Source organism: Gadus chalcogrammus, chromosome 10 (assembly GCF_026213295.1).
Source record: "Gadus chalcogrammus isolate NIFS_2021 chromosome 10, NIFS_Gcha_1.0, whole genome shotgun sequence".
In the NCBI taxonomy this organism is placed as follows: domain Eukaryota; kingdom Metazoa; phylum Chordata; class Actinopteri; order Gadiformes; family Gadidae; genus Gadus; species Gadus chalcogrammus.
The window spans coordinates 21895068-21917465 of record NC_079421.1 but is presented as its reverse complement, the minus strand read 5'-3'; the positions used below and the strand labels follow the sequence as shown (position 1 = coordinate 21917465).

Sequence of the window (22398 nt, the reverse complement as noted above, 5' to 3'; positions counted from 1 at the left end):
CTGAGCCAGGCTCAATCCACAGGTGGGGAAATTAAAAGAATCTCCGTTCTGACAGCTGACTGGACTAATGGGCCTTTTTAAACGATAAAAAGGGGGAAAGTAAGACCTAATTCGAAAATAAATAGTGTTGAATGCATGTGTGATGCAGTGGAAACGTTGTGATATAGACTCGGGCTGAGATGCTGCCTGCATGGAATATTTAGTGTGCCATAACGCATGCACAATAAAATACCTTTTAGCACATTTTTTATTATTAATCACAAAATGTGAATCTGTGTTGACAACAGCCATATATATTTTATTTACCTATAAACCTGCGTGTCATCATTCTGAAGTGGAAAAACTGTAATTTTTGCACATAGATACTTGATACAACTTCATAAAATATATATATATATAAATATATATTTTTACTATCTATTCCTTTGATCTATAAATTATAAAATCTTCCATACGTGTTGAATAATAGTTAGGTTTTCATGTCCTTATATAAGGGCGTCTTATTAAGTAGTTTTCTGCACGCACAGCACATAGAGGTCTTTGTTGTGTGAACGTGCTCAGCGCTGTACGCATGAAAACCACGGGGCTAAACCAGATGTAAATGTAAAATAGGAATCAGTTTCATTTACAGAAATATTACAATTGGGATAAATTAGCAGCCATGTCCTCATGCACACACACACACACACACACATCCATAGGCATGCATGCACGCACGCACTCACACACGCGCGAGAACGCAAACCCACATTTACACCCTCAAGCACGCACACATGCACTAACATACACGCAAATCCACACATCATGCAGGGCAGAATCACTCTCCGAAGAGAATTTAGGTGGTTTGTGACACACACACACACACACACACACACACACACACACACACACACACACACACACACACACACACACACACACACACACACACACACACACACACACACACACACACACACACACACACACACGGCTGCTATGTCTAAACCCATTGATGGCACATACCAAATATCTTCCAGAACAACATGGCCGCCTTAATGGTGATCATTAATGCTAGTGCGTTTGATTGATGCGGCGATGTTTCGCAAAACAACAACAACAAACGCTCAGAATGTGGTGAGCAGTACAAAATACATATCTGACACCCGCGTTGTGTGCATCGCCGTCAGAAAAACAACAGCAGACGACAACGGAAACATTTGCAAGCGTTGACTGGAGGGCCAAACAAAGGGGCTCATTAACCTATTCCGCTCATCATGAACACAATGCTTCCACAGCACAAAGTACAGCCGACTGTCGCGTTGGGTAATGCCGATGATTCATTCAAGTCGTGATGTGAATGAGTGGAACGCCGTGAGCTTCATGGATACGACGCAGGCTACCACTGCTTACGTGTTCGGAGGAAGCAGGGCTAAATAGAGAATTAAGAAGTGAGTTGAGAAAGAGAATTGTGAGACTAACTGTCAGACAGCATTAGCTTTTAATTTGTGCGTGTGTGTATGTGTGTGTGCACATGTACTTGCATGCGTGTGTGTGGCGTGCGTGCATGTGCGTGTGTGTGTGTGTGTGTGCATGCGTGAGTGTGTGTATACAATGTGCTTAACATGTAATGAAAGTTATGCAAATTAGAGTAAAGAACGTATGGCTATGTCTTGCGGGTTTGTACACTCGTCTCTGTCAGCTGTTTAAACCTTTAGAGCAAGGTACACACAAGTTAGCCCGAGAAGTGCAGGAACAAATCTGTGTTTTTGCAGAAAACAAGACGGCACTGAATTATTCCCCTGGTGATTGAGCGCTCACACGTAGCACAATCTACAATTCATTATTTCTCATTAAACAGGAACAATCAAGGCTTTAGTGTATCAATCTAGTGATTATAACCATTTCCCTGATTTATGTTTCTTAAAACATCGCAATGCTCTTCCATGCCTCAACGATTTGATAAGGCATTTCGTTCAAGTGCTACCATTTTTGATCTATCTAGCAATCCATCCATCCATTGTTCTGTCAATCTCCATCCAAAGCTGTGTGTGTGTCTGTGTGTGTTTTTGTGCACGTGTGTGTCTTTGTGTGTGCGTGCGTGTGTGTGTGTGTGTGTGTGTGCTTGCATGTGTGGGCGTGTGTGTGTAGCTAATGTACAACACTCTTTGTAATCCCAGACATTCTGCAGTGTTTCTCAATCTCCGGTTAACACCCAGACACGAGGCATGTGCAGCGCACATAAAGAGAGGTAGAGTGCTATATAGGTCACTCCTCTGCAGAGGGAACTGAAGGGAACATGCAACCCTTAAGTTTGGCAGCTGTGGCATTTCAATTCCCAAGCACAGTGAGCTACGAAAAGTGGACTTGACTTATAGCCACCGCGTTTGTAAGCCGGGTTTACTGAACAGAAACGCAAAGTGGACGGGGGGGGGTTCTCTCTAATTGTGATTGATCCATACCCATGTTTTGTAATGTTTAAGGTTGCATTGTAGGACGTGTGATGAGCTGTTTCCATAGCCAGATCAGATTGTTTGTGGATCTCTGACAACAGGTTAAGGTTTCAGAGGACATCTGCTCAGACAGCAGTACAACACCTGTCACCTGTTATCCCGCACAAACAACACTAATTCAGAGGAAAACACAATCATGATAAATAAACAATATTTACCGTTTTAAGTGCTCATGTCTGCCAGACAATTATAACGCTGTTGGAGATGGCGGCAATCATGCATATTAATATCAACCCTAATAATTCATGAATGCGTTTGTAATTTCATACAATATACGGAATACGCAATGTTCGTCGTAATTGGAAGTAATGTATCTACGTTAAAGGGATCGCGACCTCGACATACACACACACAGACACACACACACACACACACACAGTCGTACGTCCTCGTACAACCACAAAAGGAATGACACATTAGTCTGCTAATTCCGGAAGTCTTTGATAGCGAGTGAATGCAGCGTTCTATGAAGCTGACTTCAGTCAGATGGCCTCCTTGGGACGTCTTGCTGGGGTATCTTCCCCGGCAACGGTTTTTCTGAGCTTCCATTCACACCAAAGACAAATGTTCATAGCCGAGTTGCAACCGATCCGGAGGGGCATTTTGTCTACGTAATACAGCCCACAGCCAAGTACTGTGAGGAGTTTAAATGGGAAATGGGCCCTGCTTTATTATGCCGCAGTGCCTTGGAAATGAATGTGGATAATAGATATATTCACAGCGGTATTAATATCCTCAGAGTTCAACTTCTCCCTTTCCCCCCCCCCCCACTCTCCATTTTCTTCTCTCACAGGCTCCAAAGTACTTTGCCCTTGGCTATGCCTTATACTAAATAGATTTATGAGAACATTTGTGTCATATTTCCTCTTTTTCCCATATTGTCAAGACGGATTGTCAGTGCTCCGCTGATTGAGTGGAATCACCGCACGGGCTCAGCCGCCATTGTCGGGCGCATATATTCATCTCTGGGGGAGACTTAAAAAGGCAAATTGGCCAATGACACTCCTCTCAAGGCTGTGCGACGCCGTAACGATGAGGTCAGGGGTATGAAAATAGTGGCTAAAAGACTACATTTTCAATAACCATAAGCTCACTATCTAATTGTCCGTTTAACAAAGAGAAGGCCGGGTGAGTGGGGACAGGGTGGTGGAGTTCCTTCCTCGTGTCCGTCTTACACGATGTTCTGGTGTCGGTGAATGGGGTCTCCATTGGACGTTCATGAGACCTTGGTTTGGCGAGATGCAGACGTACAACTAACATGGAGACGTCATCGTCTGGGAGGCAGAATAAGGCGCGTGTGGCTTCCAGAAGAAGACCCCTACGTATCACTCAGTACCGAAGAAGTGCCGGCGGCGACGTGAACACAGACCCCATTAAAAGCTTAACTAACAATGTACATTTTTATGGTTTGTGTGTTCCTTTCTGCACAGGAGCCGAAATTAACTTCGTCTTTATCCCTGCACTGTCTGCACCCGGGGGAAATTATCAATCTTTAATTATCATACGCAAGCACAAGGCAGCTGTGAGCGCCAAGCAGAAAACATGGCTGGTGGGGGGGGGTGGTGGGGGGGGTGGTGGGGGGTGGTTAGGACTGCAAAACGTCCCAGAGCGACTCACTCAGCACTAGCAGGAAGGCCGACCTCTGAGCCGGGAGCACGTGGGAAGGAGGGGGGGGACGGGCTAAAGCGAGGTGGAGTCTCAGAAGAGCAGCACAACGGCGCGACGTGCACTTAAACACAGCGCTGCAACGTGCACTAAAACACGGCGCCGCAACGTGCACTAAAACACGGCGCCGCAACGTGCACTAAAACACAGCAGGGCCTCAACAGCAGGATGCAGGAGGAGCCTTGGCAGGAGAATAAAAGCATGTGCTTTTTATTCTTTGGTGGTTCATCGTCTTCACTGGGGGCCTGCAACGTAGCTAGCATGTAACATGTGTAGCACGAGGCAGGACTAGCATGCAGCATGCGCTGTCACAGCAGATTACACGGCTAGCGTGCTACATGTCTGCCACGGTTCATGGCTGGCGCACCACATAGTGACTCGTAGGGCTACATGTATCGTGACACAGCTCAAAACATTTAAAGGACTGCGCCCCAGTTGTTGTAACACACATGAGGGAGATAGACGGTCAATCACTTTTATTAAGCTAAAAGCTACAGATTGATTGATAAATTATCTCTTATATGTCCTTCAATAAATTCTAACATGCTGTTTGAGTCTGTGAATTTGCCAGCCGAGAAATATTTAAAAAAGCTTGAAGATTAAAGGTGCAGTACAAAATGGGTTCTGCAGTCTCAAAACACATTATTACAGAGAGCTTTCACTCTGTCAGGTGGGACCCAGAACATTCTTATCTCGATCTGGTTTGTTGCTTGTCTCCATGGCTGCAGAGCCGTGTTTGTGCTGTTGTTTCATGCGCGGCCACTAGGGGTACTCTGAGTAAATAATAACACACTCATGACTCATAACACACAAGAACCCAAAGTTAAAAGGATAGCAAACTGGCTGTAGCATTTTTTAGCAACAAACTTCCATCATTTATGATGACATATCATGGTCATTTTAAGATCTAGTATAGTCAATTAATTACATATTCTGCCTTTAACTGAACAGATGCAAGTATGCAACTATCATTGTGCTGAGGATTCAAGACCTAGAATCAGCCTTTTAATTAATGTCTTCAATTTGGAAAGCTGGAAAAAACACTTCACATGGTTAAGTTGGTAGTCACATAATGCTTGAGAAGGCCAGGAAAGAGTCCAAAGCTGTTTTGCGTACTTTGCGTCCAATGAGGTGATTGCATGCTAATCAGATTCTATTGTGGTGGCATGAGGTTTGAATAATCAGGGGACATTGAGAGGTTTGCAATGTCAGATTGCGTTCACACACATTGTATAGCTACTGTTGACATTCGTTAAATGAAAAAAGAAAAGGGGTTGAAATTAGTAAAATAGGACTAACTGAAGTTTCTCACATATATTCAATGAATAAAACCTCTGTTCACTATTGTTTCAGTCGTAATCACACAATTGGTGCAATGTTTGCCTTCTCTGAATAATAACCCCAACTTTTTGATTCCTGCATCTCCTGCACTTGTATCGAGTTGCTTCTGGAATATTGTAACACATTTGCTCGCAGTGTTAATCTGCAGTTGCCTCAACATGGAACATATGCTTTCAACGTTTCAAATGTTTTCAACCTGACTTCCAAAGTAGGTCGCTAACAATGTCTGGCTAAATGAATAAATGCAAATATATTACGGTTGTGTCTTCCAGCCCAAAAAGCAAAAAAAGCAAAAGAGAAAACACGGCAAAGAAGAGCAGAACCTGTCCTAATGGCCATTCCCTGAGTCCCAGTCCCATCCTGCTCGCAGCGTTCTCCTGCCCCTGGTTCTTTGGGTAATCCTGTGGATTTTAATTAGCAGTGACCTTGATACAGGTAGGCTTTGATGATAGCCGGGTCCTGGGAGAGCCACAGAGACTCCTAACAGAGGCACTCTGAGTGCCGGGCGTGGCTCCAGCTCCTTCTGACCTCTAGCTGAAATAGGACTGCACCCTGCGCTCTGCTGCCAGTCGGAGGCCCGCGGAGTGGGCCAGACAATTGGTTTCACTGGGATAACTCAGGCTGTCAAAAGAATCCAGGAAGAACCGTGATAGTGAAACACTTCCCCCGGCCCGAGACCAAAACAAAGCGCAAACAGGATAACATTGAAATACCGTACGGACCCGAAACTTTCATTGCCTTTGTAAAACCGCTAATGACTGCCAACATTCGTAGGGATCAAACGGGTAGCTGACACGCGAAGGCAACTAATGCAATCATACAAAAGTGTAAAATGTTAAAGGTGCGCTTATTAAATCCGGCGAACATTACCGGAGAATGTCGAGGTGAACAACTCGACCCCCAGTGACAACGTAAGACATAACGTCGTTAGAATGGAGTAGCAATCATCTTCATTAAGACCAAGACATCTCCCAAAAAGACGCGCGCCATTAGCCTGACCGGGGCTGCATCACGCGTCAACCCAAGGAGATCAGATGCCTTGGTCGGGCTGACTTTGATGCCACCAGGTGAGGTTACCGCGGTGATCCAGACAATTAGTGACACGATGAAAGGCTTGTGTCCAATCAGGGCGCGGGGAAGCAGAGGCGGGGACAATGCGAGGGGAGACTTAGCTGATTACACCTATTAACGGCCTATGTTAAGGGTGCAGGTTCAGACCTGGGTGGACCGCCTTGTGATTACATTTGAATCGGCAGCTTCAGCATCAACACACACACACACATACACGCACACACGCAAATGCGCACACACACACACACACCCTTCAGGTTGTTGACTCAACAATCAGAGATTCTGTGCCCGTGCCACAGGCTGTTTATAGGAACTGATTACTTCAACAAGGCACACACACAATGCTGGATTTATTTTTCAATCTGTCCTTCCATCCGTCTATCCATCTATCAGCCTGTTTCTAGTCTGGTATCTCATTCTCTGTCTGTCTGTCTGTCTGTCTGTCTGTCTGTCTGTCTGTCTGTCTATATATCCCTCAACCTATCTGTCTCTACATCAATCTATCCAACTACCTTTATATAATTTCCTATCCTGTCTGTTTATTTTATTGGTGCTGATTACATGCAGTAGAAACCAGCCTTACACATAACAAGGTTCAGGCTTCGAGTAGGCTTCACAGAATCAACCTCCCGAGCAGTTCCTAGAGCAGCAGAACTGGGTGATATGGGTGCTAACCCACCATTAACCTAGGGTTGACCCTGAAATGATCCGGTTAGCATGTTTAGCTTGTAGAGTCAGGGCAACTAGGCCACTAATTCAGAGCAGCATTGAGTTCCAGCAGAAGAGGGGCTTGTTTCAATGCAGGAACCCCATGTTGACCTCACCTCCTAATGTCTAGATACCAGGTCAACTGGTCACTAAAACCTCATGTTGACCTCACCTCCTAATGTCTAGATACCAGGTAAACTGGTCGCTGAAACCTCATGTTGACCTCTCCTCCTCATGTCTAGATACCAGGTCAACTGGTCACTAAAACCTCATGTTGACCTCACCTCCTAATGTCTAGATACCAGGTCAACTGGTTATGAAACCTCATGTTGACCTCTCCTCCTCATGTATATACCAGGTCAACTGGTTATGAAACCTCATGTTGACCTCACCTCCTTACGTCTAGATACCAGCTCAACTGGTCGCTGCATGCCACAACAGTGTCAAGTGGACACCCTATACAACGCAATCACTGGGGTCAATATGAACCGTGTGATTGCGTTGTATAGATCTGTCAGTACAGATCTAGGCTAGTAGTCTAGTCTCACTACGACCTTGTACTTCACGCTACTGCCTTTTTCGTTTCCATTTCTTACGACACCACTTCAAGACTCTGACATAAATATCCCACTTTATGTAAATAACTTAGTGAGATGTCATTGTGCTTCTGCAGCAGACTGGACGACCTGCAGCGGCAGGGCTGGGGGGCTGGGGGGGGCTGCAGGGCATCATTGCCTTTCCCTTTCTAAGCCAGATGGGTTTTGCTTCGCTAGACTGCAAAGGCCCCAGCACTGCCCCCCCCCCCCAACACCAGACACATTTCATAAACACTGGAGTAGGATCCAAACGCACCCAGTGCATGACACTGCAGTGGGTGGAGAATGTGTGGGTCATATTTATTGATTTACCGCTGCCCTGCTTAAACTATTTGACTATCAGCACAAATACATCCTCCAGGTAAATCAAATGTCAAAAATTCCGTATAAAGCAACCTTATTTGGATGAGCATGCGCACAGACACAAACAGAGGTACACATACACGTAGAGACACACACACTCCCACACACACACACTAAAGACACACACACACACGCGCAATGTTCTATGAAGCCGACGTTTTTCAAGTTAATTCAGTGAGTTTGTTTGCGCTTAGTCTTTGTTTGCCTCTTTTGGTTTCCTCTTCCAAATGGCAACAATTTACCAGTCCTACCCAATTAACTGATAACTGTGGATGTAACAGTGACGCTGGAACACGTTTAGTCCACTGTGAAGTTGGCAGGAACAAACTGAGTCCGATAGCAATTACCCTGATTGTTAATTATAAATTATGATTTGTTTGTTGATGGTCAGAGTAAAACTAATAAGATTACAGTAATATCAAATAAGAGACAAAAAAGTGAGCAACTAATGTGTTTGGCCTGTTTTTGACCAAATATCACATCGGTGTGAACAGCAGCTTCCACGATGTATATGTATTCATCGTAAACGTATGGAGACCTAGGGTAAGGGCTGTACCATGTGACCCCTCCATGCAGAACCTCCCCCAGAATGCAACAGCATCATACCAGCACAGGGCAACCACGAGTGACAACCCGCCCTGTGTGGCCGGCACTTAAACAGACGACACGTACCTCGACTGGCACTTTCCACGTGCTCCAACTCATCGGGGAAACTCATAATCTCCGGGTGTTTCTCCTGACACAGCTCGGCCAGGAAGTGCAGCAGTGTAATGTTGTGCTCCACAGATTTGGTGTCACGGAGCTGGGGGGGGGGGGGGGGGGGGGGGGGAGAAAGGGGAAGAAGAAAACAGGGCATGTGTGAGGCGATTGCATTCAAGGCATTTCATTGTGTTCTACGTATCACCACATTACACCGCATGAACACACAATCAGAGAGCGTGTGATGTAATATAACCATTGTGAGACATGTGTTTACCAATGTGACCAAGTAGCTACTACATTGATGATGGATATAATATACATATATATAGAGAGAGAGAGAGGGAGAGGGAGAGACAGAGAGACAGAGAGAGACACAGACAGACAGACAGAGAGAGACACAGACAGACAGACAGACAGACAGACAGACAGACAGACAGACAGACAGACAGACAGACAGACAGACAGACAGACAGACAGACAGACAGACAGAGAGAGAGAGAAGTTATAATTGTTAGACACACAGAAGGACATAGGATCAATCCCATTGTGTGATTCCATGACAGGGCTGCAGGGTTGCTGGCTGGGGGTGAGGGGTGAGGTTGAGGGGTGAAGATGGGGGGGAGAGGGGGAGGCAGAGCCTGATGTCTTCTGTGTCCCCCAGCGAGGCTTAGCGAGGCACAGTAAACCCCCCCCGCCAGTGCCCTAGCAACAGATGTGATATTAACCCCTGCTGTTCCAACCAGGGTACGGCAACAGCGCCAGACTCCTGGCAGACTTCCTGCAGACGTTCGCTCGTCCACAGAGACTCGGACGTGTACACGGACGTGTGTCGAACCGCTATTCAAAGCTCCAGGCCAAAAACCCTCCCGTCCAATTCGGATGTGTTTTTAATAAATCACATCGCTTGAATCCCGACTGGGGGGGGGGCGTCCCGGTGGCTCACCGGCTAGAAGGCGTACCACTAAGGCTCAGTCCCGATCGCAGCGACCCGGGTTCGATTCCTGCCCGTGGTCCGTTGCCGCATGTCCGCCCCTCTGTCTCCCGTACCTTCCTGTCTATCTAACTCTAAAATAAATAGGATAAAACCTTCAAAAGTAAATCTTTGAGTCACGAGTGGGCGCTGAGAACACAAGGGCGATTGACTCAAACGTGTTTTCCAGTCAAATCTCATATCTTCCATTTGTTTTCCAGGCTTGAGGAGCGTGCCAATCATGGTATGGAGGTCAGATTGCGTTATTTCACACGTTTTTTTTATGAAACACAAATCCTCATCATTGAACACTGATCTCCAGCAGCGACGTGGAGTACATAACATCGGTTACTACTGATCAGTCCAGCGCTGGAATGAATGACTTCCAGAGGAATGACAATCATGGCACACAATACACCCCACATGCAGATTACAATGCATGAGACACCAGCTCTCCCCAACACTCGCCTGCAGCACGCGCTGCGTCCGAGCTAATGTCTCAATTCATTTGGGCCTATTTGTACTCTTAAATAAAACACACGGCCAGAACATTGGCAAATAAAGAATGTCCGTTTTATTTCCTCCTTTACACCAGATCGATGATTTAAGTCTTACCTATGCATCAAGGACAGGATGCAGGTGTAGGGCTGAACGATTTGGGGAAATAATCGAATTGCGATTATTGTGACCAATATTGCGATTGCTAATTAATATGCGTTTTTTTAATTTATTAAGTTCCTTATGTTCTGTATTATTCACTAAAAACAATAAATCATTAGTATGACCATCACAACATTGGAAGCAGTCAACATATAAACTGCTCTTTCCTTTAGGACAGGCTGATGTGTTGAGATTAATTGATATGATATCTTTATTTAACTATTGAATTGTAAAATAAATCTAAATCGTAATGAACTCCAGTCAGTACCAGTAACAACCCCCCCAAAAAATTGAAAATAAAAACACACAACAAATAACACTTTCAGTCATTTTTTTCGCCTTTGCGATTTGTACATCGCGTTCTATAAAATCGCGATTTCGATTTGAATTTGATTAATTGTTCAGCCCTAGTGTGTATCTGTATGTGTGTGTGTGTGTGTGTGTGTACGAGGTTGATACAAACGCAGCGGCGTTCAAACTAACGCCACCATTCTCTTATCTAATTAATGAGCTGGTTATTTAGTGATGGAGCAATATTGGATAGTGGAGTGCAGGGTTTAAGTATGGGGCCGGTTCTGCTGCACTCAGGACCATTTCCCAAAGTCAACGCTCTGCGCTTTGTTTAAAAACAATGGAACCCTTGAACCCCGTACAGTACCGGGGCTATAAATCAATGCCATGCTTAATTGGATGGCTCCCACACACACATGAACACCCTTGTAGTCAAGCGTGCACACACACACACACACACACACCACACACACACACACACACGTGTCTGCGCTCACACACACACAAAAACACACACACACATACAAGCAGAATATCAGGTTGTGCTTTCTGGTTACGTGGAATTGATACAAGAAATGAGTGTCCTCATGTAGAAACGCAAAAGAACGCATAGCTATCGGACATTGGACCCAAGTGGCTAACCGCAATCTCCAGCGTATTATGGCCTGCGTCTTTGAAACTTTGAACATTGCCTACTTGAGTGAATCGCAACACAACAAAACAACACACGCATCCAGAACTTTTCTTACGAGACATGTAATCCAGTTTGATTCACATTATCTCGAGTCAAATCCAATCTGTCCCCGCTGCTTAATTAGTTTTGACGGCGCTGTGTGTTGAACATGATACCGTCAGGCGCTCAGAAGGAATTAATGAACGCACCTCAGCAGCTATTTATAGCAAAGGTCATTAAAATGCATTAATATCCATGGACACCGATAGGTGCTGCGAGACACCTGGGACTCCTGGGCGCCTCGGCAACGGGGTGTAAACAGACCGCGTGAATCTCATCCGACACCGCGTCGGGGACGGCTATACAGGCTAATGCACGGCAGGGACGGTAACACACAAAGACAGAGACGGAGGAACAGGAGCTGCTTGTTAAATATGATGCATTCATGTGGAGGAAAGCAGCAGAACTGTACGTGAAACCGGAGAGGAGCGTGCTGCAGCGTGCGCCAACGCGTTAACGTGCACGTCCACATGGCTGTGTGCGTGATGACAGCCACGCTTGGATCTGTTCTTTGCATCTGGTGCTCGTTGTTTTTGTTTCACTTATCAAGCATGAAGAAGCCTTTTATGTTTCTCGTATAATGTTAGATCATTGTTTATGATTTGGAATAAAGGTTTTGTTAACACGGCCGAGCTGGGCGTCATTTATGATGTAAGACACTGTAGTAAAAGAAACATCATCAATCACCAAACACATATATAAATATATATATGTGGATCCGCGCTGCTGGTGCCTTTTCATGCGCACACAATGGCCGCACTCGCGGTACGATGGTATCGCTTAGCTTAGCGCGAGACAACACTGATCTAATCTGGATGATCAGAAGCTCCTCCATCAAACGGCGTGCTGCCTGGGCGCGTGACGCTTTAACAAGAACGCCGAGACAAACGGGAGAATAAGACGAACAAAGGGAAGCGCAAAAGACCAAAAACAACACAACAGGAGGAACACGACAACAGCAGAAAGTAGCAGAGCCATTATCTCCGCAAACTCTGACTGGATCAATGACACCCTGATGTAAAATAAAACAACAACAACCACCAACAAAAAAACCTGTGTGTAGAAAACACAAAAAAAAAAACACACAGTGCATACTGACATAAAGTACTGAGTACCTGCCAAGTAAGTGTGCCAAAGTCTCTAATTCTTGTTCCATATTCATCCCCCACCCCTCCCCACCCCTCGTGCTATGATTGCCCCAGCGCCAGAGCGGCGTGCTGGGAGAGCTAATTAGCAACAAGCCACCTCCACACGCTGGCTCCATCACTGACAGCCCCGCCGCCTTGAGTCAGGCACGGCCCTCCCCTTCACCCATACAATCACCGCATCCAGACGAATGTGGATGCAAAGAGTTCCCCGATAGACGCAAACACACTCCGACACACACACAAACACACACACACACGGAAAGACACACGCACGTAAACGCGCGCCTGAGCTAGTCTGTCTGGCTGGCGCGCAAAAAAAATAAAGAACGTCAACAAACACTTTTCATTATACAAGGATCAATCCTCTTCCTGCTCCCGTAATCACAATTTAATTTCATGCATTTCACATTTTAATTTGTTTATTATTGTACCCCAAGGTGTCATTACTGCGCCCGGACAAAACATGAAAATACAAATAATTGACACATCTGCTGGGTGCGCTATTTTAATCTCCTCCAACAGGTAAAACAGGGGAAAGACTTGTCGAGCGGGAGCGTTTTGTATTCTGCCTCTCGATTTAACGCTGCAAAAGTTAATGCGAGGTACGATGTACTATATTTAACCCACGTTTTACTTTGTGTGAATGGTAGGAATACCGTTGCTACTAATGACTGTGTTGTTTGCGGGTGTTAACACATAATTCATTGCCTTGCCTGATGTTATATCAAGTTATGTTTTACAAGTATTAACTTCATTGCAAATGACTTCAATTCAAATGAACCGAAAATACTCTGTTAGTGTTTGAAGCTGCCCCATGCACCTTATTGTACTATCTAATAGCTGCGCTGTTTATCAAGCTAATGTTTCAGAGTTATTTTATTTTTTATTTGGAATTCTATGATTTATTGATCCCTCTGAAGCACTCTGCAAAGAAGAACTCTGAGCGCAGAACACGATGAAAGCCTCGGCATAAATAAAGTGAACCACTGCAACTAGTGATTCAAAAAAAGTATATTTCAGCATATCACTGTGCACTGTATCTGTGAACTGCATATTACTATATTACTTAGCGGCGTTAAGACGAAGGTCCACAGAACAGGCAATTCTTCATAACCCGAGTTAATGATTTCAGTTGACCCCCTCCAAAAATCTTTAACCTTGACCGAGACAGAAACAAGATTGGGGAGAAGGATCTCTGCGCTGTCGGCGTTTATTGAGTGCCCTGAGCCGCTTCTCCAAAATATAAGCCAGAGCCTGCTGTTTGAGGTGATTAGAAAGACATTAAAACTCTTGGGCAAAATTGCTGGCTGATTAATGCAGCTAGGTGAATATCATTGACCCTGGAGGGCAGGACGACGACGGGAGCAGAAGTGTTCTTCATCCTGTCTGAAAGGACCTGACAATTTCTGTTTTGCAGGGGGGAAAAAAGAAGAAGTAGATAAGGAAATAAAAGCATGTCCACAGATATCACGGTTACCGCTAACATTAACATTTAAAACGTGCAGAATGGACATCGCCACTAGGGAAAGATAGAAAGCACCTGAACCAGACTACAAAGCTAGCTCCTGACAGAAACCAGTTAATGGTGGAGCTAAACATATCAGGGTTATCATACTGTGTGACGGACGCACGCACACACACACACTCACTCACTCACTCACACACACACACACACACACAGACCATTCTTCAATCCACCCCACCACACTACCATCGGGGCCTTCAGAACTCCCAGCCGTGCACCCATCCCTTCCAAAACAGAGAGCATTCCGATGGAGTCAGGATATAACCTGAATGCTAAGCAGCAGTAGTGTAGCGCCGAGGAGGAAAGTAATTACACACGGTAATATAAAACCGGAGCGCAGATATGAATGAACAACCCTGTGCAACAAACAGAGGCGGCCGTGGTTGTTTTCCATCACGCCGACGCACGCTTCACCCCGAGCGGCTGCGGCGGTGGCGGCAGGACGGCATCCCTCTCAGCGGGGGTTAGGGGGGAGGCGGCAGACGACGGGGTAGGAAGGTCACACACCCTGTAGGGCCCTCGGAGCGAGGCGCTGAGAGCCACTGGAACTCCGCGCTGGAGGACAGTCTGGAGGAAGTGGAACCGAGGGCGGGGGGGCGGCGGCGGTGACAGGCGGCGTGGTAATCTCCGAGACGTCAGCTCCGACTCCGCCGTCAAGCCCCCGTGAAGGTTTGTTTTGGCAGGATAACAAATTGAACGCGCCACGCTCCGCGGAACACCGGCGGTGGAGCCGGACAAGTTGCAGAGTCGAGAGCCGAAAGTGGCGGGATGGGTGGCTGATAGATAACTTGTAATTATATCATTTGTAATTAGACTCGTTTGTTTACCGCATCAACTCGTTGGACTCTTCAAAGATTAATGATTGTGCAGAAAGATAAACAACAACAGTGTTTGCTGCGAAATCTTGCGGGGAGGGGGAAGAAACTAATAGAAACAACCTCCGGAACGCATCGCTGATTCATTTGTAAGCAAGCTGCCATGTTTAACGCATACTTCCCCCGCCCCAAAAGTTTTCTTCCGCGTTTATTTTCTAGGTTATTTGGGTCTCTGTGTGTGCGTGCATGCATGCGCGTGTGTGTTTGTGTGTGTGTGTAGGTGTGAGCGTGTCTGTCAGTGAGTGTGTGTGTGTAGGTGTAGGTGTAGTTGTGTGCAAGTGTGAGTGTGTGATTGGATGTGTTTGAAGTTGTCAGCATTTTCCTGTGCATTCCTGTGAGCCTATCTTCACTGAAGGGTGTCAAACTCCTCTGAAGTGCACGCTGTTTCTTCCTTCAGAAATGAATGACAAGAATCCGGGCAGCCAAGACAGTTAGACCAACAACACCTATCCTTTCTTGTGTTCCTCAGTAAAACCCACGTGAGCCAACGAATAAAATACGGTGGAGTGACTGTACAGGTAGAGAACTGCAATCCACAGGGAAGGCCAAAGCTATCCGTTTGCTGAGTACCGAGTTCTAAATCTAAAGATATATAACATACTGTACTATATACGGACCAAAGTCAATCATGAGCAGCATGTTAATTCCAGTGGCAGGCTAAAGATGTGTGCTATTCTGCGCCATGCCTTCGCTGACCCTCACACAACCTCTTCTGTAGATCACAAGCGCTGCAGGAGCCGACCTGATGATCCACCGTCGTGGAGTGATAGTTTAAGGCAGCGCTGACACATCGAGGGCACCGCGTCTCTCAAGGAAACACGCAGATGTTTTGAAAAGTGTGGACTTCATGTTGATAGCAGAAGCAGAGAGAAACGGTTTTATCGTCAGCGGTGCGGCGGAAAATCGCATTTGACGTGACGCAAATTATTTTCCTCTCACCGGTGAACAAGGTCATGTTTGGTTTGAAGTAATAAGAGCCCCGGTTAGCCTTCAAATGCTAATTTTATTTTTCAGAAAGGTGATGTCACCGTGTAGCTGGGGCACAAATTATAACCATGTGTCCAAAATGTAAATTTAACAGCAAAAAAAAAATCCTGAAAAGGTTAAATCTTTCACTTACAATTTAGCTACAAATATCAGTTAAAAAATACAGTCAGAAAAATAATAAAATAGAGCAAGAAAGAAAATGAAACCTGCTCATCCGAGAATAACAATAAGATCATCTTCTAAGGCTTCTCCATCTAACTGAGGAAGAAAGAAAACGATCCTTCCAACGATGAACAGAAAGAAGAAAACCAAAGACTTCGCTCGATACCCGACGCCTTCGTCTGCCGATCGGCCACCTGGGAGCGATCTACCTGTCCTTGGTCGGGACAGGGTGGAGCAGCGGAGGGGGCAGAGGTCGTGCCCTTCCCCCCCTCCCCCCATCGGCGGCCTCCCTCTCCCTGATGAGCCTATTAGGCAGCCAGGCCCCCCACCTTGGGGGCCATTTATTTGATTGACCAGAGTGAGAAAGCAGACGTTTTTTTTCTTGTCCGTCAATAATAGTCCAATCAGCCCCCCGAGAGCCGGCCGGCTCGGGCCGACATGTGACGCTGATTCGCTGGCCGAGCGACGCCACACTCTGCTTCAACACGGCCCACCGCTGAGGCTGTGTTCTGAGTTCATGTGGCATCAGTCCAGAACCGGGAAAAAACTGAAACCCAGCGCGGGTACTTTCCGGTCTGAATTAGTTGTTAGTCTTTTACATTCTTCAGTCCCTGCCAGAGTAACTGCTGTTATGCTGCATTGAGTTAAGCAACGTCCCCTTAAGAGTGCGTTTGACACGGAGACAGCAGGTGTTTGAGAACTCAGGAGAGGCGTTTGTTTCCAACTGAGTGGCCTATTTGTTAAACGTGTACAAGCAGAACTAAAACAACAGCCTTGTAGGACGGGCCTGTGATCGAGGTATCAATTTCAGACTGTAAACCTTCGCAGGGCCTCACTGCGATGTTTCTTCAAGGTTTACCTCATAGGGGATGCTCTCCATAAAACGACATTCACCCGGTGTGTTGTCCATTAAACATAACAAGTAGTTCCTTTGGCACTGAGTATGAGAGGGGCCAGCGTCAGAATAGGGGGATACATTAAGCGGGGATGGTTAACAAGGCTCGCTGGCCTGCATCAACACCGTTTTAAAATCATGCCAAGACAATTCCCATGCTGCAGAAAACACAGTTTAGGACATCTGAGACAGAATCTCAAAGTTCCATCACTACATATACAAGCTCCTCCTCCTGCTGTGTACTTCCTGAAGTATACTATTCATACTTATTTACACTTTTAACCAAACAGACTTCCTTGGGATTACATCATTTCATTTGAGATAAACATCATGAAAGAGTAGGTTGAGCTGGCTCAAAAATGTCTAAAGGTGGATTAGACTTGAGTGAACTACTGAAGGCAGCATGTGAACTACAAGTGTGTGTGTGTGTGTGTGTGTGTGTGTGTGTGTGTGTGTGTGTGTGTGTGTGTGTGTGTGTGTGTGTGTGTGTGTGTGTGTGTGTGTGTGTGTGTGTGTGTGTGTGTGTGTGTGTGTGTGTGTGTGTGCGCGCGTGCCTGCGTGTGTCCTTGTGTGTGCGTGTGCGTGCATGAATGCGCCCGTGTCCTACCTTGCAGAGGAAGCTGATGTTGAAGCCGAAGGTCTGGGCGTTGCGGGAGCCGGCGTTCATGTAGTTCCCCACTAGCAGCACAAGCTCCAGCAGCTTGCTGAAGCTCTCACTCTTCTTCACCTCCTCGCAGGCGAAGGTCACACTCATGATGTCCGGCCGGATGTTGTTCACCTGCTCCTCGAAGGTCAACTTGAACAGGATGCCGTTGAGTCGGGGCCGCAGCAGCTTCACCGAACTCATCTGAGGACGAGCAACGCATTAGACGGATTCACCGCTGTGATCCTGATGCAGTAATCACATCGCCAAACATATGTCTGGGGCTGGGGAAAGACGTGCTGGGGTAAAGTGAAGAGAGAAGAGGAAGAGCTTTGGATGCATCAGGGTTCATGCTGAGAGGCAGAAGATATATACGGAATCAGTGACCAGAGGCGATTCTGCAAAGATCTCAGCATAATCCCACAATGGGATACCTCTACGATCTAGAAGCCTGCCACACAAATGAAGAGTCCTAGAGCCAGGTAAACAAAGACACACATGAACACGCTCACTCACACTCGAACTCTCTCACACACACACACACACACACACACGTGTGTGTTGTTGTTTTGTGTGTACACAGACACACACAGACAGGCACTCACTCACAGCACCCCTCCCGCCAACCTCAAGTGATGTGTCTTTACACCATAAGAAGAGGAAGAAGTCCCAGTAAGAGGAGGACTCTGACAGGCTGGCAGAGGGAATCTTACACATGGCTTATTTCCCTGGGGACTAAACAGCTCTGCATGCAGGAACGCTTCATCAGTCGGGTCGGGGAGGGGAGGAGTAGGTAATCGTGGCAACAGTGAGATCACAACAAGGAGAAGCTGTCACACCTTGTATCATTAAATTGTTTAAAAGAAAAGGGGGATAAGAAAATATGAAAGGGAAAGCCTCCGACAGCTAATGCTAACATTGAGCTGGATAGCATAGCTGCGACGGCGTCTCTGAGACTAATTGAACCATTATTTTGTGATCTGGTGTAATGCGGCACTATGGTTTTAATCGTATCGACGAGCTTCCGAGTTGAATTGTTGTTGTTGTTTTTCTCTGCCTTCTTCCTTTTTATTGTCGTGCCACTGCTATGTAGCAACAGCGATCTCATTTAAAGTTACAAACTCGAAGACGCACGACGGGAACCGTGCAGACGGCTCAGGTAGCGGAAATGCAACCGAGAGTTATTATGAAATGTTATATCAAATATATCCTGCGGCTGTAACCATATATCACATTATTTAATTGCCATGGAAAACATGTTGAGCGTGTTATGTCCTTGTTTGCGTGCTGGGAGCCAAGCTATTTCAGTTAGCAGGTAGTTATCACGGTTATCCGCTTATGAGATGTTTGTTCAACATCGAGTTGACCTCAAACGGTTCAATTGGAAACTGGAAATAGAGTTGGAATGCAGGTGTAGAGAACTCTAATATCAGTCTAGACAATCTGTCTAAACATGAACTAACTTATGGCACGTCTGACTTGAGACACATCTGTCGATACAGGCTACATGCTAAGAACCAAAGGCTACATGCTAATGACTAGAGGCTACATGCTAAGAACTAAAGGGTAAGTGCTAAGAAATAAAGGCTAAGTGCTAAGAAATAAAGGCTACATTTTTAGAAGTAAAGGCTGCATGCTAAGAACTAAATGCTAAGTACTAAAGGCTACATGCTAAGTATGTGTACATGTGCATACTAAACATCATTCAACCAGATGGGAAACAAACCTGAGTGGGAACCTGTCATATGCATCTACAGAGAAAATGTCAAAACAAAACACAAAAGCAGTTTCTGTTCTGTGGGGCTCCATGTTTGTTACACTACTTTATTTCTCGACGCTGGAGTCTCCTGAGACCCCAAACATAACAGACACACTGCAGTGGTTTTATGCTGCAGTGTGTTTTGGGCACAGAGCCTCTTAGGGAAATGGATTTAAAAAATAGATAGAGGGGAGGGCTTGTGGGTGATGTGGTGGCTAAAGAATCGCTCAAGTGTGCATTGAGTGTTCAAGGATGTGTGTGTGCGCGCACGCGTGCGTGTGCGCCTGCGTGCGTGTGTGTGTGCGCGTGCGTGTGTGTGTGTGGAGAGTATACCTACCACGATGCCAAACTGCTCAGACTCCACCAGTTCTTCGTATTCTCCCTTTAGTTCAGCCAACGCACTCAGCTGTTTCTGTTCCGGCAGATTCTTTATCAGGTTCTGCAAACGCACACACATAAACACACAGACACACACACACACCCAGGGATGTACACTGTTAGTATATTAAACTTAAAGACCTCGAAAGAGCACGACCCACAGGAGAAGAGAGGTGAGATATTACACACTGAAGCCTTATTGAGAACCGTTTCTGAACACTTTTCATATCTGATGCATCTTAGGTATAGACAGCTTCCTCTCATTGTCCAACAGCCTCATGACTCAAAGCAGCTGCCGTACCGAGTGACAGGTAATGAACAGTCTCCATTACGTTCACCTCACACGACAGAACTCTTTTGTCAAGTCTTTGATCAGTACATGCATGCTTGTTGCGTAACATCCTCCACACTGTATACATATGTAAAATATGTAAATGTTCCATTTTGTGGACACGTTCAACCGAGGTGTCTTCAAGCGTGAGCCCACACACACTTAGCATTCATTGAGTGAATGCTGCTGTGCAGAAGACTCTCTCCATAGTGTCTCTGCAGGCCGTGCGAGGAAGTGTTCTTGGCCCGGTAAGGTGATGAGTAGGGTCTATAGGAGGAGGCAATAAGCTATGGCTATGATGGTGTAACACAGCCCTGCTTGCCGTGTTTACCTCCCAAAAGGTACATCTCTAATGATTATTGTTCGACCACACACACACACACACACACACACACACACACACACACACACCTCTAATGATAATGTTTCACCCCCCCCCCCCCCCCCCACACACACACACACACACACCTCTAATGATAATGTTTCACCCCCCCCCCCCCCCCCACACACACACACACACACACACCTCTAATGATAATGTTTAAACCCCCCCCCCCCACACACACACACACACACACACACAACCACACACACAGACATCCCTCATGATTATTGTTCATCCACACAAACACATACACACATGCCCACGCCCCCCCCCCCCCCCCCCCCCACACACACACACACACACACACACACACACCATGGCAGCCGAGCGTGTGTGTTACACCACAACAATCACAAGCAGTCTTTAAAGTGATCACTGCAAACCGAAACCGATGCAGGTCTGCATTAGCTGTCTTCGCCTGTCTGGTGAATTTGCACTTTTGGATGAACGTGAGGATCCTCTGGAGGCTCTGGAGGAAGACCTGATGCCGAGGGGATGTGGCGGAGGACATGAATAATGCAATGCAATGATTGTGTGTGCGTGTGTGTGCGTGTGTGTTTGTGTTTATGTGTGTTTATGTGTGTGTGTGTGTGTGTGTGTGTGTGTGTGTGTGTGTGTGTGTGTGTGTGTGTGTGTGTGTGTGTGCACGTGCGTATGCGCGTGCGTGCGTCTTGCATTCTTTTTGTTGGGGGTGGTTTTAACTAAATGTTGATTATTCATGTAAAGGTCAGATGAGTTAATGAAAGTGTGGAAAACAACTTCCTTCCCCATGCCTGGGCTCTGAGCGAGTGAGGACAGGAGATGCCCTTTCTCTGCTCCTCCTATGCCCCCCCCCCCCCCCCCTCATTACGGCCCAGAATGCATTCTGCTGGACCTGAACACGGCCACACGGCCAGAATGTCCAACAAGAAGCAAAGGGAATAAAGAAGAGGGGGGGGGTGGGGGGGGGGGGCAGGGGGGGAGACACAGACGCATATAAATCAGCCAGCGCTACTGGGGCCCTGGCTTTGGCCCCAGCAGCCAGTCCGGTCCCCTAATGATGACATCGCTCTGCAGCCCCGGAGGGAATTAGAGGGAAAAAGAGACATAATGCAGGCTTGGCTGGTTTGTGTTTTGGGAGGCGGCCATTAGATCAAGTGTTTGCTTGTTTTTCATCTTGGATGCATGCAGTTCATTAATGTTTCTAATGCATCCCGATTACGGCATGTAACACCACCATGGCTATGAAGGGCTTTGATGGGGGGGGCGCAGAGACAACAAATAACAATGAAGCCTTCAATGTTGGGTTGGTCGATAATGCACCAAACACGAGCAGAAGGCGTCGCGATAATTTATGACAGAGCGAGCGCTTCTGTGTGGTAGGAGGCGATTGTTTTTGTCATCTAAAATATTCCTATTCATTAAGAACACAGAACTCGCTTGTTTCAATTGAGACGAAAAGACTCGCGTGTGAAAAGCTGTTGCTTTAGCGCGACGCGAATCAACGTGTTTCTGAGAACCTGAGAGTGGCCGTGTGTCCACGGAGCACGTTGTTCTGACAGCAGTGATGCTGGGACACACTGGGAGGAAGGGTTTGAGCGGTGGGAGAAGAAGAAAACACTTTGCGGGGTCCTCTGCGCTTTGTTTACTGTTCCTATGACAACAAGCCGTGTTCGCTCCTGAGTTAGCGCTTAGCTCGACGTCGTAGCGATAGCTTCATGGTAAACGCCCTTGACATG

At 46.4% G+C, this 22398-nt stretch overlaps 1 protein-coding gene across 1 annotated transcript in view; it reads right to left on the bottom strand.

Annotated features, from left to right (window-relative positions):
* The window catches only part of diaph2 (diaphanous-related formin 2), a 378439-nt gene that overhangs the window by 20512 nt on the left and 335529 nt on the right, over positions 1 to 22398 (bottom strand). Inside the window, 3 exon segments of the mRNA XM_056600149.1 lie at positions 8909 to 9038; positions 17792 to 18031; positions 19924 to 20025. Coding sequence (XP_056456124.1) covers positions 8909 to 9038; positions 17792 to 18031; positions 19924 to 20025 — 472 coding nt within the window.